General features: G+C 45.6%; 1 protein-coding gene and 1 long non-coding RNA gene across 11 annotated transcripts in view; both read left to right on the top strand.

The window, feature by feature from the left end:
- Positions 1 to 3,688: 3,688 nt before the first annotated feature.
- On the top strand, positions 3,689 to 7,958 carry LOC131129941 (rap guanine nucleotide exchange factor-like 1). 8 transcript variants are annotated; one of them, XM_058073912.1, is made up of 7 exons: positions 3,689 to 4,499; positions 4,908 to 4,971; positions 5,444 to 5,494; positions 5,577 to 5,664; positions 5,749 to 5,813; positions 5,884 to 5,938; positions 6,017 to 7,958. In XM_058073912.1, the coding sequence occupies exons 2-7, from the start codon at positions 4,918 to 4,920 to the stop codon at positions 6,139 to 6,141; spliced, it is 438 nt and encodes a 145-aa protein (XP_057929895.1). In that variant the 5' UTR covers positions 3,689 to 4,499; positions 4,908 to 4,917; the 3' UTR covers positions 6,142 to 7,958. The 8 variants fall into 8 exon arrangements, with proteins under 8 accessions (XP_057929895.1, XP_057929898.1, XP_057929891.1 ...); XM_058073911.1 differs by lacking the exon at positions 3,689 to 4,499 and adding an exon at positions 4,552 to 4,819; XM_058073913.1 differs by lacking the exon at positions 3,689 to 4,499 and adding an exon at positions 4,553 to 4,780.
- A 4,517-nt stretch (positions 7,959 to 12,475) lies between these two features.
- Positions 12,476 to 17,560, top strand: part of LOC131129610 (uncharacterized) — a 5,470-nt gene continuing 385 nt past the window's right edge. The window contains exons 1-5 of one of the 3 annotated variants that reach the window (XR_009129858.1): positions 12,476 to 12,875; positions 13,146 to 13,307; positions 13,388 to 13,500; positions 15,296 to 15,539; positions 16,335 to 16,412. This is a non-coding gene — a long non-coding RNA (uncharacterized LOC131129610). Of the gene's footprint in view, positions 12,880 to 13,145; positions 13,308 to 13,387; positions 13,501 to 15,295; positions 15,540 to 16,334 lie in introns of all 3 variants that reach the window. The other 2 variants (XR_009129857.1, XR_009129856.1) reach the window with 2 other exon arrangements.

The following is a 17,560-nucleotide window of genomic DNA, read 5'->3' as shown; positions in this document are numbered from 1 at the left end:
TGGCCGCAGCCTTCTTATTGCTCTCTCGCTGTCGCCGTCCCGCAATCTTCAGCAGAGTAAGACAAAGCTTACATTAGCCACAACTTTACCGTTGAGAAAACACAGTATATGATTGCCCAGCATAACGATTACAGTCACAGTGTCATGAAAAAATCCCATCAAACATCAACACAATAGATAGATTTAGAACAGACTTGGCCAGTCGTGTGCAAGAATAACTTATTTACGTGGCTTAAAACAAGTAATTTAACAGATATTTCTTTCATAGACAGTCCCGCAAAGCATGCTGGGGTGTGCGCCTATCGACTCTACATTATGAAGAGGACAAGGAACTGCTGATTATGATGCGGGCGAGGGAGAATGTCAATTAAGGGCCTCAATTCTTTCATTTCTTCTCCTTAAAAATTATTTTTATGTCAATCTTGGCTATGTTATTTGTATCATGTGTCATTTGTGTGCTCTCAACATACACTTGTCAGTCCCAAATACAGTCAACTTCAAAAAGACGTTTGTGTGTTTTCCAAGTGGCCACAGAGGGCGATAGAGGCTGATATCATCTATGTATGTCCGTCACAGGCCACCGTACTGATCCGCCAGTAAGCGATGACGTTACGTCAAATACAACAAATCAAATAAAAACTCTTTTTTTCACAGCACCCTACGAACGGTGCCCAAGGTGCTTCAGGAAAGTATTAGAAAGTATTTAAGTACTTATAAAGTATTATTTCTCTTGTTATAGTGTGTAAAATCATTGTGAAACACGACGTCACATCCGCGCTGAAACTTCCTGTTTGCACTTCCTGGTTTCGTCCGGAACATGGCGCCGACCATCCCAATCACGCTGTGTCAATCTGTTGCCAGCCAAGCTCAAGTATTCTACAGGGAATGCCGTAAGTACGTGTTTATTTCATGTTTTGAGATGTCAAAAACGCTGAAACATCGGTGCCGTGTTAAAACAACCGACGATGTATATGTTCAAGCTAAAATGCTAGGCCATAGTCGTACCTCCGTTGGACATTCATCGACTACTGTTTGTAAAACTAATAGACGTGATTTTTGAAACTTTTTATCGAAAATGCTTGAGAATATATTGAAAATGCTTGAGAATATATTGAAAATGCTTGAGAATATGTAACATGTGTATCGCTTTGTTTTTTTCAACTTTTCAACACTGTTACAGGCATGTGTTTGGCCAGCTATGTCGGCCGGGTTGAGCGTGAACCAGGAAGTGCGGGGATCTCGTGTGTTCTCTCGTTGCTGGGTAGTCGAAAAAGAAAGTTGCCGGGAAGCAGCAGGCAACCGTGTTTCTTTCCCTGACGAAATCAGGCCGCCCCTTACCACGGTATGGGGCTGAAAATACTGACAGTTAACACCGCCACGACCGTGAAAATGTGCCCAAGTAAACTGTTTGTCTTTCAACAGCATCGTTTTCATTGGCGCCAACTTCATTCGGTATCGAGTCGGCGTTCCAACACCCTGACGGAGAACACCGGAGTTGCCATCTAACTCTGACGCCACACAAGCAATGCTACAAGGTCAGTATCAAAGTTTCAAGTCACGTTGAAGCACGAATAGTGGCGTTTCGCTCCGACAATAGGACAATACACAGTACATAAACGATGTCGAAGTTGACGAGCTGAAGCCGTGGCCGTCATTTTGTGGACATACAGTCCCTGACAAAAGTCTTGTCGCTTATCCAAGTTGTAGGAACAACAAATAATAACTTGACTTGTAGTTGCTCAATTGGAATCAGAAATGACTTATATGAAAGGCAAAGCCCTCTAGATTATGCTTTTTATATCAAAATAAAGTTTTGTACCATTCATTGAGTTTTATCATTTCATTAGGACATAAAGGTCAGATTTTGCTTGGACAAAAGTCTTGTCGCATACAAAAAAATGTAGAAATAATACATATACTTAATTTTGAATACACAAATATGCTACAATAACATCAGAACATAAAGTCATTGTACCTTGCAAAAAGAATTAATATTGTGTATGGCTTCCATGAGCTTGGAGGACTGCATCCATACATCTTGGCAATGACTCAAATAACTCATCTGGAATGGCCAAGAAAGCAGTCTTGCAGGACTCCCAGAGTTCATCAGGATTTTTCGGCTTCATCTTCCAAGCCTCCTCCTTCATCTTACCCCAGACACGCTCAATAATGTTCATGTCTGGCGACTGGGCTGGCCAATCCTGGAGCACCTTGACCTTCTTGGCTTTCAGCAACTTGGATGTGGAGGCTGAAGTATGAGAAGGAAGCAGAATTTGCCCTTTCTTGTGGTTTGGAATGTAATGGGCAGCGAGAATTTCATGATATTTCAGGCTGTTGATGTTGCCATCAACAGCCAACAAAAAAATCGTGTTGCATTTGCCAAGGCCCACAGCTTGCAGAAAGGATGGACAGTGGAAAAGTGGCAGAAGGTTGATTTTTCTGATGAATCATCCATTGAACTGCATCCCAATCGCCGCAAATACTGCAGAAGACCTGTTGGAACCCGCATGGACCCAAGATTCACCCAGAAAACAGTCAAGTTTGGTGGAGGAAAAATCATGGTTTGGGGATACATCCAGTATGGGGGTGTGCGACAGATCTGCAGAGTGGATGGCAACATCAACAGCCTGAAATATCAAGAAATTCTCGCTGCCCATTACATTCCAAACCACAAGAAAGGGCAAATTCTGCTTCCTTCTCATACTTCAGCCTCCACATCCAAGTTCCTGAAAGCCAAGAAGGTCAATGTGCTCCAGGATTGGCCAGCCCAGTCGCCAGACATGAACATTATTGAGCATGTCTGGGGTAAGATGAAGGAGGAGGCTTGGAAGATGAAGCCGAAAAAAGTTATTATTTGTTGTTCCTACAACTTGGATAAGCGACAAGACTTTTGTCAGGGACTGTAATTGGCGCGCAGCATGCTCGAAATAACGGAAGCAATTGTTTCAACCGGTTCATTTGCAATCCATAACATAATGTCAACGACTTTGGCCCAAATTGACACCGATTTATTAAAAGTATATTTCGCTACCCTCGTCATAGTCAATGACAACTGAAGCTAATAGTGGTTTATTTTTAAATATTTCTTTTGACGTGAAAATCCCTTGATGTCCTGGTTAAGTCGTGTGCATGGCGTGTTAAGTTCGTGCCTGTTGCCATCAGAGGCGAGGCATCTCGTAGGTGAGTGTAAGCTGCTGATTTGATCTTTGAGCATCGTTCTGACAACGGAAGAGAAAACACTCATAACCCTTCCCCCTTATTCGGTCTATTTTAATGGCGACCAAAAAAAAACTCACTTCTAAACACCACATCATTACAATAAGTATTCAATGCAGTAATGAATTTCATAAAACTCAGTATTTCATTACAGCAAAGGAATAGCAGATAATCTTCCAACTTCTGTTACAGATGAAAAGCCGCTTGTCGCTTAACAGCCCGTGGGATCCCTCTGCATCCATCTCAACATGAGCTCCAAATCGTCATGTGATGCCATACGTTCTCCAGTGGACTGTTTCACCTATTGCACGCACAAGACGCCATTTTCTGGAGCTTCAACCTTTTGCGTCCCTCAGCAGTCTGTCGGCCCCCGGGGAAGGACTCATGTAATTGTGTTGGCACACCATCAACAACATGGCCTCGGCGTTCTCCACAGGTAGGAAGACTTGTTCAAGTAAATGACATGATGGCCTTCATACATGTAGCACAGTAACACAGGATAAATGAATAGATGACAAAAGATATGCAATTCATACACGAGTGCCATGACTAATGCTTTGGCTGTAAAGGTTGCTCCGGCTGTTACAGTACAATGTTAGCCGGCCACATGGAGGTCATTATACAGCGGGGAAAATAAGTATTGAACACGTCAACATTTCTCTCAAAAAACATATTTCTAATCAAGCTATTGACATGAAATTTTCACCAGATGTCGGCATCAACCCAAGTAATGCACACATACAAAGAATCCAAACATTTATGTTCATAAATTAAGTTATGTGTAATAAAGTGAAATGGCACAGAGAATAAGTATTGAACACATGAAGAAAAGGAGGGGTAAAAAGGTCTGGAAAGCCAAGAAAGCAGCTGGAGTCTGTCAGTATTTAGAAGGTTAACCTGTCCCCTATTAGTGCAAAGTAATATCAGCCGGTTTAGTCCTGATTAATGCCTTTTAAAAAGGTTTCTCACCAGCAAGGTGTTAGACAAGAAGCATTGCATGATGGGTAAAAGCAAAGAGCTGTCCAAAGACCTACGCAGCCTTATTGTTGCAAAACACACTGAAGGCATTGGTTACAGGCGCATTTCTAAACTTCTGAAAGTTCCAGTGAGTACCATTGGGGCCATCATCCGGAAGTGGAAAGAACACGGCATTACCATAAACCAGCCACGGCCAGGTGCTCCTCGCAAGATTTCAGACAGAGGAGTCAAAACAATCATCAGAAGGGTTCTCCAACAGCCCAGGACCACTCGTGGAGAGCTTCAGAAAGCCCTGGAATCAGCAGGTACCGTTGTTTCAAAGAAAACAATAAGTAATGCACTCAACCGCCATGTCCTCCATGCACGCACACCACGCAAGACTCCATTTTTGAAGAGGAAGCATGTTGAAGCTCGTTTGGAGTTTGCGACACAACATTTGGATAAACCATGACATTCTGGGAGAACATACTCTGGTCAGATGAGACCAAAATTGAACTCTTCGGATGTCATAAGACACAACATGTTAGGAGGAAAAATGGCACTGCACATCACCCCCAAAACACCATACCAACAGTCAAGTTTGGAGGTGGGAGCATCATGGCGTGGGGCTGTTTTTCAGCATGTGGTACCGGTAGACTTCATATCATTGAAGGAATAATGACTGGAGAAAAGTATCGAGACATTCTTGATCAGAATCTGCTGTCATCTGCCAGGCTGCTGAAGATGAAAAGAGGGTGGATCTTTCAGCAAGACAACGATCCCAAGCACACAGCCAAGGTAACACTCAACTGGTTGAAGAAAAAGAAAATAAAGCTGCTAGAATGGCCCAGTCAATCACCAGACTTGAATCCAATTGAAAATCTTTGGAAAGAACTGAAGATCCGGGTTCACAGAAGAGACCCCCGGAACCTTGAAGATTTGAAGGCATTTTGTGTGGATGAATGGGCCAAAATCACACCTGAGCAATGTATTCGACCGGTTTCTCCATACAGGAGGCGTCTTGAGGCTGTAATCACCAACAAAGGTTTTTGCACTAAGTATTAAATAAATTTCAGTACGCGTGTTCAATACTTATTCCCTGTGCCATTTCACTTTATTACACATAACTTAATTTATGGACATAAATGTTTGGATTTCCTTGTATGTGTGCATTACTTGGGTTGATGGTTAGGGTTAGGGTGCGTGCGTGCGTGCGTGCGTGTGTGTGTGTGTGTGCGTGCGTATGTACCTATGTACGTGCGCACATCAGGGTCTTCCAGGGAAGTTCCGGAAACAGTTTCAGCAGTTTGAAAGCATTGCTGTGAGGTTATTTTTCTTCACTCAATGTTGTTTTTGTTTTTCGTCCCTCGTCTGATGTCTTCTTTTCTTTTGTAAAACCTCAGGATCCTTCCAGAAATCACAAGTTCTACAGAGACCTGATCACCAGTCTGAGACCTCCACTCATCCCCTTCACTCCTCTGCTGCTTAAAGGCATGCACACGCACACGTACACGCACATGCACAAGCACACTGAGGTGTGGAGTACCAACATTTGTTCTTTTGTTTCCTTGTCAGATTTGACTTTTCTTCATGAGAGTTGTAAGACTTTTCACGGCCAGCTGGTCAATTTTGACAAGATGGTAAAAAAAAAAATGCTTTGCAGTTGTTGGTACATGGTGGCATTTACCTTTGGCCATTTTTTGTATTCAGCACAAAGTTGCCGACATGGTGCGAAGCATACGAAGATACCGTAGTGGACAACTGGGTAACACACACACACACACACACACAGACAGACACACATACAATATAAATGCTAATGAAGTTTTGACACCTCTGGTAGCCATGGATATGGAGACGTCGCCATCCCACCTGCAGACCAAAGCGTACGTGCGACAGCTGCAGGTGATCGACAACCAGAACCATCTCTTCGACCTGTCCTGCAAACTGGAGCCCAGAGACACGTAGAGATGCCAGGACGCGTCCCACCTCCTCTTCCTCCCTCTCAGCGAACACGTTAAAAGCTTATTAACAGGCAGCCAATCAGGCGAAGCTTGGCAGCCATCTTGTCTCCTTCCTGACCACAGACGACATGTAGTCGCAGTTTGACCTCCACCCAGCTGATGAGGTGAGCCTAGTGATGGCTGATTTATCTCTTCAAAGGTCAACCTCTGACCTCAGGGGCGTGTCTTTCTTCTTAATGAATGAGGAGGACAGCAGAGAAGTAAACAAATGTTTAGTCATTTCTGTCTGGGAAGGTGTACCGTGACACTCTATGGGCGGCGCTTGTGCAATAACAGGAGGCGATGCACGTCTGGTGTCAACCAAGCATGTCGACGACGCTCAGGGCTCCCAGGTTTTGTGTACTTTTTGTGATGATGATTAAGACTTATTTTTCTTCTTTCCCTTGTTGTCTTTGGATCATTTCGATCAACAAAGACAGAGGGATATTTTTTTAAACGTTGTCTCATTGCAACGCTAAATGACATCACACGTCTGCTAGTCGACACCTGGCGGGGCTCTGCTGCGGCCAGTCCTGGATTCAAGTCATTCATTTCCAAATATTAAACAGGCGTCTCAAAAGATGACAAAATTCCAATTCCAAAATACACATGACACAGGGTATGAATGTTGGGCCGCGCGGCGGATGAGTGTTTAGCATGTAGGCCACACAGCGAGAAGATCCGGCTTTGATTTTCTGCTCGGGCATCTCTTTGTGGAGTTAGCATGTTCTCCCTGTGCATGGCTTTTCTCCGGGTAATCCGCTTTCCTCCCCAGTTCCAAAAGCATGCTAGCTTGATCGGCCACTCCAAATTGTCCATAGGTATGAATGTGGGTGGGAACGGTTGTTTGTCGATACGTGCCCTGTGATCGGCCGGCCACCGGTACAGGGTGTACCCCGCCTCTCGCCCCCAAAGACAGCCGGGATAGACTCCAGCATACCCCCACCACTATAGTGAGGATAAGCGGTGTAAAAAACGGATGGCCGGACAGTATGAACTGTTTAATCTTCCGAGTCCATGAATGAAAGAAATGAATCAGTAGATGAATTTACCCGCTGACTAAAATATCTGTCGGCGAGCCAGGGCTGATAGTGAGTAACAGCGCCTCCCGTATGCTCAAAGTGTTAACCAATTAGCGTTGTCATATTGAAACAAGATCGGCCTCCTTGTGTTTTCAGATTGATTTAGAAGAAGTATTTTGACCTGTTAGCATCACAGGTAGTCTCAGGAAACTCGCTGGGTGTTGAAGCCTCCTGCCGGACAACATAGAAACATTCAAAGTAGACGTGAACGGCCGGTCTTTGCTGTAAAACTCAGGCGTGTCCGTTTGTAAAGGTCGCGTATGGAGTGGCTGACCTTGAAACATGTACATAGTGTGAGTGTGTAAATAGTTCCAAACGAAAGGAGAATCTATTTTAAAGATGTTTGTTTCACGTAGAGATGAGATTTTATTCACGTGTGTTGTTTACATTGTGCCAAACCGTGAGCCATGACAAGTAAAGATCCACGTTAGCATGACGATGGTATTTGTCAAGGGTCGAGGAGCGAGCTACACGAGCTGGCAGTGCTGTAGCATTTGCGCTTTCAGTCGTGAACTTGTAACTTTGTTCTCTGAAATGTAACCAAGAATTTGTATGCTTTAAAAGTATGGAGACAACCACCAATATTTTTGCAACCTTTTTCTTTGTAATGATTTGGCACTTTAAGATGGCATTCCTATTTTGAAACGATGCATCACAATGTTGTTTCCTGCAGTTGCTCAAATAAACCTGATGAAGGCGACATTGTGCTCTTCCATTGTGTCATCACGCCCGGCATCACACGATGTGTGTGATGGATGGAAATCACCCCCTGGAGTGAGGCGTGTAGGGCCGAGTGCCCACGCCTCCTCCAAGGGGCACCAGGGAATGCACTCGCCCCATCCAGTAGGGAATGTCACTCCCGAGGGACAAATCTCCTGTGTTGGATCATGTGAGTACGGGCGCGGCGCGTCCCGTATGGCACCGATGTCCAACCCCCTTCAGTCGGGTCCATATCGGTACACAGAATTATAATTTGTATATATTTTTTCATATTTGAGTGTTTTGTATTTTGTCCCTTTTAATTTGAGATGTGTATATGTGTGCATATGTGTCTTTTTCTTCTTCTCTTTCTGCTTTTCCCTTCAGGGGTCGCCACGGCAAATCATCCGCCTCCATCCAACCCTGTCTTTCGCATGTGTCTTTCTCACACCCGCTACCCTCATGTCCTCCTTCACTACATCCATAAAGCTCCTCTTTGGCCTTCCTGTACGCCTCCTACCCGGCAGAATCCTTCTACTGATATATTGACTATCTCTACTCTGGACATGTCCCAACCATCTCAGTCTGTCCTCTCTGACTTTATATCCAAGGTCTCTAACATGTAATGTCTTTCAGATGAACTTGTTCACGATCCTATCCATCCCAACGAGAACGTCAGCATCCTCATATCTGCACCGGGGGTGGGGGGGCGTAGCGGCAAAGGTGTTTGATGAGCGCAATGCATAATTGTGTCTTTGGATGCAGGAGTGTGTGGCCTCTGATGTTTCCCCCTCCAGATTTACAAAGACACAATGCAGCTCCCTCCGACCTTCTCTGTACTTCTCTATGAACATTCTCAAAGCAATACAGCATCTGTAGTACTCTTTTTTTATTTTTTGGCATGAAACCCTACTGCTGCTCCCACATGGTGACCTCTGCCCTTAGCCTAGCTTCAAGTAGTCTATGCCATAACTACCATCTGGTGCCTTCCTACTCTTCATCTCTTTTTTCTCACTTCCTCTTTACCAATGTTTGGTACTTCCAGGTCCACAGCAGATACCTCTTCTACTCTTCCTTCTTTCTTGTTTTCCTCATTCATCGACTTTTGAAATTTTTTTTGTCCATCCTCCCAACCCATAACCGGCATCTGTCAGTACACTTCCATTCCTATCCTCGACCACTCTAACCTGCCGCACGCCCTTCCCGTGTCCGTCTCTCTGCCTCGCCAACCTGTAGGGATCCATCTCTCCCTCCTTACTGTTCAAGCTAGCGTAGGAGTCATCATAGACCTCTTGTTTTGGCTTTCCTACCTCTACTTTCACCTTAGCATTCATCTCTCTGTACTCCCCCTCTACTCTCTTCAGTCCTCTCCATGTCCCACTTCTTCTTAGGTAACCTTTTTGGCCGTATACAGTCCCGCACCTCCTCATTCATGGTCCAGTCATCCAGGAAGCACCTCCCGACCATCCAGAGCGTGTCTCAATTTCTGCCTAAAAGTCCTATAACACTTTTGTTTCAGATTTGAGCATTTGGTCATCTGCTCTGCCTTTGCCCTCTCGGTCTTCCTCACCGTGAGGGTTCTTCTACACACCACCGTCTTATGCCGTCTGGCTACACTTTGACCTCCCACTACTTTGCAGTCACGATCTCCTTCAGATGACAGCGTCTACACAAGATGTAGTCTACCCGTGGACTCCTACCCCCGCTCTTACAGGTCACGCTATATTCTTCTCTCTTCCGGAAGAAAGCATTCACTACAGCCATTTCCATCCTTTTGGCAAAGTCCACCACCATCTGTCCTTCTGCGTTCCTCTCCCGAATAGCTAACCTGCCCATCACCTCTTCATCATCTGTATGTCCTGCACAAACAGGTTCATTCAAGGTTGCCCCGATGACAACTCCTTCCCTTCCAGGAATGCTCTGTAAGACTTCATCGGCGTCCAGGCAGTTTTTCTCTTTTTCCTCCAACTCCCATCCCGCTCACGGGACATACCCGCTAACAACATTGAACAGCGCACCTTCATTTTTCATCCTCAGACTCATCACCCTATCTGACAGTGTTTTTACCTTCCCAAGCAACTCCTCCTACTCCATCGGTCTTCCATCTCAACGATGATGGAACAAGTTGAACTCCGCCCCTATAGGCAGTCAGACTAGACAGTTTGTTCCATCAGAGGTGGCCAGAGGTTACAAACATTCATTCATTTCCGGTTGGTAGATTGTTGAGTTGAGGGATTAGCAACCATTAAAGATACAAGAAATCATTCCGATTGCCATGATGATGGCTGTCTGTCTTAACCATAGCGGTCGGAATTCTTATATTTTAGCATTAGGTCAGTCGATTTGAAGAAATGGAGTATTTTCAATGGTGTTTTCATGTCAACAGGTCCTGATTAACCCGGGAAATGTTGTTTCACCTGGCAAAGTCATGATGTTTGTATAACTATGCTTCTGTACTGTCTTTTGCAGTTAATTTCTTCTTTTCACCTGTGTGCCAACATAAATTATCAGTTGGATATTGTATGTAAGTGTCCAGTTAAATCTCATGTGTTGTAAAAGTTTATTCCTTAAAGGGAACTGGCCATTGTGAGCTAAATTGTTAATTTTTTTTTCAGTAGGACATGCCGATGCACACACTACAATGAGACACAGCCAGTTGAGTCAGCCATAATGTTTTGACAGCATCAAAGCTTTATTTGTATTCATCACTATGGCGGCCTGTAGTGGACAAAAGGAATAACGATTTTGATTACAAAAGGCAATTCCATGTCAGCCCATTGACAGAAAGGTTCAGTTTTATCTCATGGAATGTAAAGTTTGAACATATACGAATACATAGTCACACAAAGGTTGTAAGTTACACCAAATGACAAGAAAATAGTAAAATAGACTCCTATAAAGGACAGTACAGTCGCAGGGCTACCTATAGTATTTGTCAGCCTTTTGTGGTAGAAGGTCTGCAAGGATGTTAAGACCTTGCCATTCAATGTGACGCAACTTTGCAGTTTGGGTTGATGAAATTGCTTGTGGCCTGGCGCCCAGCTGCACCGGCCACGGCCCGAGGATCCCACACGCTCACGGCCCCGCTGCCACCGGCGGCCCACGGAGGCCCCGCCCTCGCTGGGGTCCCGAGACGGCTCAAGCCACGCCTACCCGGCGGCCAAGCCACGCCACGCCTCGGTCCAGGCCGCCGAAGGCGGCCCCGCCTCCCGCGGCGGCCCCGCCTCCCGCGGCGGCCCCGCCTCGGCCCGGGCCCCGCCCCCGCCTCGGCCCGGGCCCCGCCTCCCGCGGCGGCCCGGCCTCGGCCCGGGCCCCGCCCCGGGCCCCGCCCCGGGCCCCGCCTCCCGCGGCGGCCCCGCCTCGGCCCGGGCCCCGCCTCCCGCGGCGGCCCCGCCTCGGCCCGGGCCCCGCCTCCCGCGGCGGCCCCGCCTCGGCCCGGGCCCCGCATGGGCGGCCCCGCCTCGGCCCGAGCCCCGCATGGGCGGCCCCGCCTCGGCCCGAGCCCCGCTCCGGCGGCCCCGCCTCGGCCCGAGCCCCGCATGGGCGGCCCCGCCTCGGCCCGAGCCCCGCATGGGCGGCCCCGCCTCGGCCCGAGCCCCGCATGGGCGGCCCCGCCTCGGCCCGAGCCCCGCTCCGGCGGCCCCGCCTCGGCCCGAGCCCCGCTTCGCCGGCGGCCCCGCCTCGGCCCGAGCCCCGCTTCGGCGGCGGCCCCGCCTCGGCCCGAGCCCCGCATGGGCGGCGGCCCCGCGGACACCGGCGGCCGCCACCCGGCACCGCCCCAGGTTCCGTTCCTCGCCGGCCGCTGCAGACTGCTCGCCGGCGGCCGCCGCCTTAATAATGCTCTTTGGTCGCCGGCGGCCGCCGCCTTAATAATGCTCTTTAGTCGCCGGCGGCCGCCGCCTTAATAATGCTCTTTAGTCGCCGGCGGCCGCCGCCTTAATAATGCTCTCTAGTCGCCGGCGGCCGCCGTCTTCATAATGCTCTCTCGTCGCCGTCGCCGCCGTCTTCCTAATGCTCTCGCGTCGCCGTCACCGTCGCCGCCGTCTTCATAATGCTCTCTAGTCGCCGCCGCCGCCGCCGCCGCCGCCGCCGCCGCCGCCGCCGCCGCCGCCGCCGCAATCTTCAGCAGAGTAAGACAAAGCTTACATTAGCCACAACTTCACCGTTGACAAAACACAGTATATGATTGCCCATCATAACGTTTAGGGTTAGGGTGTCATGAAAAAACCCCATCAAACATCAACACAATATATCTATTCTATATATATCTACAACAGACTTGGATAGTCGTGTGCAAGAATAACCTATTTACGTGGCTTAAAACAAGTAATTTAACAGATATTTCTTTCATAGACAGTCCCGCAAAGCACGCTGGGATGTGCGCCTATCGACTCTACATTATGAAGAGGACAAGGAACTGCTGATTATGATGCGGGCGAGGGAGGATGTCAATTAAGGGCCTCAATTCTTTCATTTCTTCTCCTTAAAAATTATTTTTATATCAATCTTGGCTATGTTATTTGTATCATGTGTCATTTGTGTGCTCTCAACATACACTTGTCAGTCCCAAATACAGTCAACTTCATCTATGTATGTCCGTCACAGGCCACCGTACTGATCCGCCAGTCAGCGATGACGTTACGTGAAATACAACTAATCAAATAAAAACTCTTTTTTCACAGCACCCTACGAACGGTGCCCAAGGTGCTTCACGAAAGTATTAGAAAGTATTTAAGTACTTAGAAAGTATTATTAGTCTTGTTATAGTGTGTAAAATCATTGTGAAACACGACGTCACATCCGCGCTGAAACTTCCTGTTTGCACTTCCTGGTTTCGTCCGGAACATGGCGCCGACCATCCCAATCACGCTGTGTCAATCTGTTTGCAGCCAAGCTCAAGTATTCTACAGGGAATGCCGTAAGTACGTGTTTATTTCATGTTTTGAGATGTCAAAAACGCTGCAACATCGGTGCCGTGTTAAAACAACCGACGATGTATATGTTCAAGCTAAAATGCTAGGCCATAGTCGTACCTCCGTTGGACATTCATCGACTACTGTTTGTAAAACTAATAGACGTGATTTTTGAAACTTTTTATCGAAAATGCTTGAGAATATATTGAAAATGCTTGAGAATATGTAACATGTGTATCGCTTTGTTTTTTTTCTACTTTTCAACACTGTTACAGGCATGTGTTTGGCCAGCTATGTCGGCCGGGTTGAGCGTGAACCAGGAAGTGCGGGGATCTCGTGTGTTCTCTCGTTGCTGGGTAGTGGAAAAAGAAAGTTGCCGGGAAGCAGCAGGCAACCGTGTTTCTTTCCCAGACGAAATCAGGCCGCCCCTTACCACGGTATGGGGCTGAAAATACTGACAGTTAACACCGCCACGACCGTGAAAATGTGCCCAAGTAAACTGTTTGTCTTTCAACAGCATCGTTTTCATTGGCGCCAACTTCATTCGGTATCGAGTCGGCGTTCCAACACCCTGACGGAGAACACCGGAGTTGCCATCTAACTCTGACGCCACACAAGCAATGCTACAAGGTCAGTATCAAAGTTTCAAGTCACGTTGAAGCACGAATAGTGGCGTTTCGCTCCGACAATAGGACAATACACAGTACATAAACGATGTCGAAGTTGACGAGCTGAAGCCGAGGCCGTCATTTTGTGGACATACAGTCCCTGACAAAAGTCTTGTCGCTTATCCAAGTTGTAGGAACAACAAATAATAACTTGACTTGTAGTTGCTCAATTGGAATCAGAAATGACTCATATGAAAGGCAAAGCCCTCTACATGATGCTTTTTATATCAAAATAACGTTTTGTACCATTCATTGAGTTTTATCATTTCATTAGGACATAAAGGTCAGATTTTGCTTGGACAAAAGTCTTGTCGCATACAAAAAAATGTAGAAATAATACATATACTTAATTTTGAATACACAAATATGCTACAATAACATCAGAACATAAAGTCATTGTACCTTGCAAAAAGAATTAATATTGTGTATGGCTTCCATGAGCTTGGAGGACTGCATCCATACATCTTGGCAATGACTCAAATAACTCATCTGGAATGGCCAAGAAAGCAGTCTTGCAGGACTCCCAGTGTTCATCAGGATTTTTCGGCTTCATCTTCCAAGCCTCCTCCTTCATCTTACCCCAGACACGCTCAATAATGTTCATGTCTGGCGACTGGGCTGGCCAATCCTGGAGCACCTTGACCTTCTTGGCTTTCAGGAACTTGGATGTGGAGGCTGAAGTATGAGAAGGAAGCAGAATTTGCCCTTTCTTGTGGTTTGGAATGTAATGGGCAGCGAGAATTTCTTGATATTTCAGGCTGTTGGTTGTTGATGAAGGAGGAGGCTTGGAAGATGAAGCCGAAAAATCCTGATGAACTCTGGGAGTCCTGCAAGACTGCTTTCTTGGCCATTCCAGATGAGTTATTTGAGTCATTGCCAAGACGTAAGGATGCAGTCCTCCAAGCTCATGGAAGCCATACACAATATTCATTCTTTTTTCCAAGGTACAATGACTTTATGTTCTGATGTTATTGTAGCATATTTGTGTATTCCAAATTAAGTATATGTATTATTTCTACATTTTTTTGTATGCGACAAGACTTTTGTCCAAGCAAAATCTGACCTTTATGTCCTAATGAAATGATAAAACTCAATGAATGGTACAAAACTTTATTTTGATATAAAAAGCATCATGTAGAGGGCTTTGCCTTTCATATGAGTCATTTCTGATTCCAATTGAGCAACTACAAGTCAAGTTATTATTTGTTGTTCCTACAACTTGGATAAGCGACAAGACTTTTGTCAGGGACTGTAATTGGCGCGCAGCATGCTCCAAATAACGGAAGCAATTGTTTCAACCGGTTCATTTGCAATCCATAACATAATGTCAACGACTTTGGCCCAAATTGACACCGATTTATTAAAAGTATATTTCGCTACCCTCGTCATAGTCAATGACAACTGAAGCTAAAAGTGGTTGATTTTTAAATATTTCTTTTGACGTGAAAATCCCTTGATGTCCTGGTTAAGTCGTGTGCATGGCGTGTTAAGTTCGTGCCTGTTGCCATCAGAGGCGAGGCATCTCTTAGGTGAGTGTAAGCCGCTGATTTCATCTTTGAGCATCGTTGTGACAACGGAAGAGAAAACACTCATAACCCTTCACCCTTATTCGGTCTATTTTAATGGCGACTAAAAAAAAACTCACTTCTAAACACCGCATCATTACAATAAGTATTCAATGCAGTAATGAATTTCATAAAACTCAGTATTTCATTACAGCAAAGGAATAGCAGATAATCTTCCTACTTCTGTTACAGATGAAAAGCCGCTTGGCGCTTAACAGCCCGTGGGATCCCTCTGCATCCATCTCAACATGAGCTCCAAATCGTCATGTGATGCCATACGTTCTCCAGTGGACTGTTTCACCTATTGCACGCACAAGACGCCATTTTCTGGAGCTTCAACCTTTTGCGTCCATCAGCAGTCTGTCGGCCCCCGGGGAAGGACTCATGTAACCGTGTTGGCACACCATCAACAACATGGCCTCGGCGTTCTTCACAGGTAGGAAGACTTGTTCAAGTAAATGACATGATACATACACACATGTAGCACAATAACACAGGATAAATGAATAGATGACAAAAGATATGCAATTCATACACGAGTGCCATGACTAATGCTTTGGCTGGAAAGGTTGCTCTGGCTGTTACAGCACAATGTTAGCCGGCCACATGGAGGTCATTACAATTGGCCTACATTTCTTCCCAGCTCTGACAGCTACTCTCTTCTTAATCACCACTTGTACTCTTTGTTAAAGCTTAAGGCTAAACCAACTGTAACACTTGTCTACACGAGGGGAGCATCTGTTGACAACAATGGAAGTATTTTGCAATCATCTAGTCATGTTAGTACTTACAAAAAATGTCACACTTTGTATAAGGAATGTTTTTGCAGTATTTATGGGTTACAATCGCTCCACTTGTTGTGTACTTTTTTGGACCTTTAAAAGCATTCGTTTCTATCTTTTTTTTTTCTCAAAAATTGTATTTGTAGTATTTCAAATGCATGCAAGTGACCACTATATGGCGGAATTTCCAAAGAATATTAGCAGTACCTAAAAAAAAAAAAAAAATTCCCAAGTACAGTCGCAGTAATTTTAAGTGACCACTAGATGGCGGAAATTCACAGTTTCAGTTGCAGTAATTTAAAGTGGCCACCAGATGGCGGAAATTCCCAAGTATAGTTGCAGTAATTTCGAGTGGCCACTAGATGGTGGAAATTCCCAAGTATAGTTGCAGTCATTTTAAGTGGCCACCAGATGGCGGAATTTTACATTTTAAGTTTCACTGCTTTTAGGTGACCACCAGATGGCGGAAATTCCCAAGTATAGTTGCAGTAATTTCAAGTGTCCACTAGATGGCGGAATATCCCAAGGTAAGTTGCACTGCTTCTAAGTGACCATCAGATGGCGGAATTTCACATGTTAAGTTGCAGTACTTTTAAGTGACCACCAGATGGCGAAATTTCACATTTTAAGTTGCACTGCTTTTGGTGACCACTAGATGGCGGAATTTCACATGTTAAGTTGCAGTACTTTTAAGTCACCACTAGATGGCGAAATTTCACATGTTAAGTTGCACTGCTTTTGGTGACCACCAGATGGCGGGATTTCACATGTTAAGTTGCAGTACTTTTAAGTGACCACCAGATGGCGAGATTTCACATGTTAAGTTGCACTGCTTTTGGTGACCACTAGATGGCGGGATTTCACATGTTAAGTTGCAGTACTTTTAAGTCACCACTAGATGGCGGAATTTCACATGTTAAGTTGCACTGCTTTTGGTGACCACCAGATGGCGGAATTCCACATTTTAAGTTGCAGTACTTTTAAGTGACCACCAGATGGCGAATTTTCACATGTTAAGTTGCACTGCTTTTGGTGACCACTAGATGGCGGGATTTCACATGTTAAGTTGCAGTACTTTTAAGTCACCACTAGATGGCGGAATTTCACATTTTAAGTTGCAGTACTTTTAAGTCACCACTAGATGGCGGAATTTCACATGTTAAGTTGCACTGCTTTTGGTGACCACCAGATGGCGGAATTCCACATGTTAAGTTGCAGTACTTTTAAGTCACCACCAGATGGCGAATTTTCACATGTTAAGTTGCACTGCTTTTGGTGACCACTAGATGGCGGGATTTCACATGTTAAGTTGCAGTACTTTTAAGTCACCACTAGATGGCGGAATTTCACATTTTAAGTTGCAGTACTTTTAAGTCACCACTAGATGGCGGAATTTCACATGTTAAGTTGCACTGCTTTTGGTGACCACCAGATGGCGGAATTCCACATTTTAAGTTGCAGTACTTTTAAGTGACCACCAGATGGCGGGATTTCACATGTTAAGTTGCAGTACTTTTAAGTCACCACTAGATGGCGAAATTTCACATTTTAAGTTGCAGTACTTTTAAGTCACCACTAGATGGCGGAATTTCACATTTTAAGTTGCACTGCTTTTGGTGACCACCAGATGGCGGAATTCCACATGTTAAGTTGCAGTACTTTTAAGTGACCACCA

This window comes from Doryrhamphus excisus, chromosome 5, assembly GCF_030265055.1.
Source record: "Doryrhamphus excisus isolate RoL2022-K1 chromosome 5, RoL_Dexc_1.0, whole genome shotgun sequence".
Lineage (NCBI taxonomy): Eukaryota > Metazoa > Chordata > Actinopteri > Syngnathiformes > Syngnathidae > Doryrhamphus > Doryrhamphus excisus.
The sequence above is the reverse complement of the archived record's forward strand: the minus strand, read 5'-3'. Positions and strand labels throughout refer to the sequence as shown.

Excerpts from the sequence above, each read along its gene's own strand:
- LOC131129941 (XM_058073908.1), top strand. The coding sequence starts at position 4,642 with ATGACATTCTGGGAGAACATACTCTGGTCAGATGAGACCAAAATTGAA. Across the intron at positions 4,972-5,443 it reads ATCCCAAGCACACAGCCAAG|GGTCTTCCAGGGAAGTTCCG; the intron begins GTAACACTCAAC and ends TGCGCACATCAG. Across the intron at positions 5,665-5,748 it reads CACTCCTCTGCTGCTTAAAG|ATTTGACTTTTCTTCATGAG; the intron begins GCATGCACACGC and ends TTTCCTTGTCAG.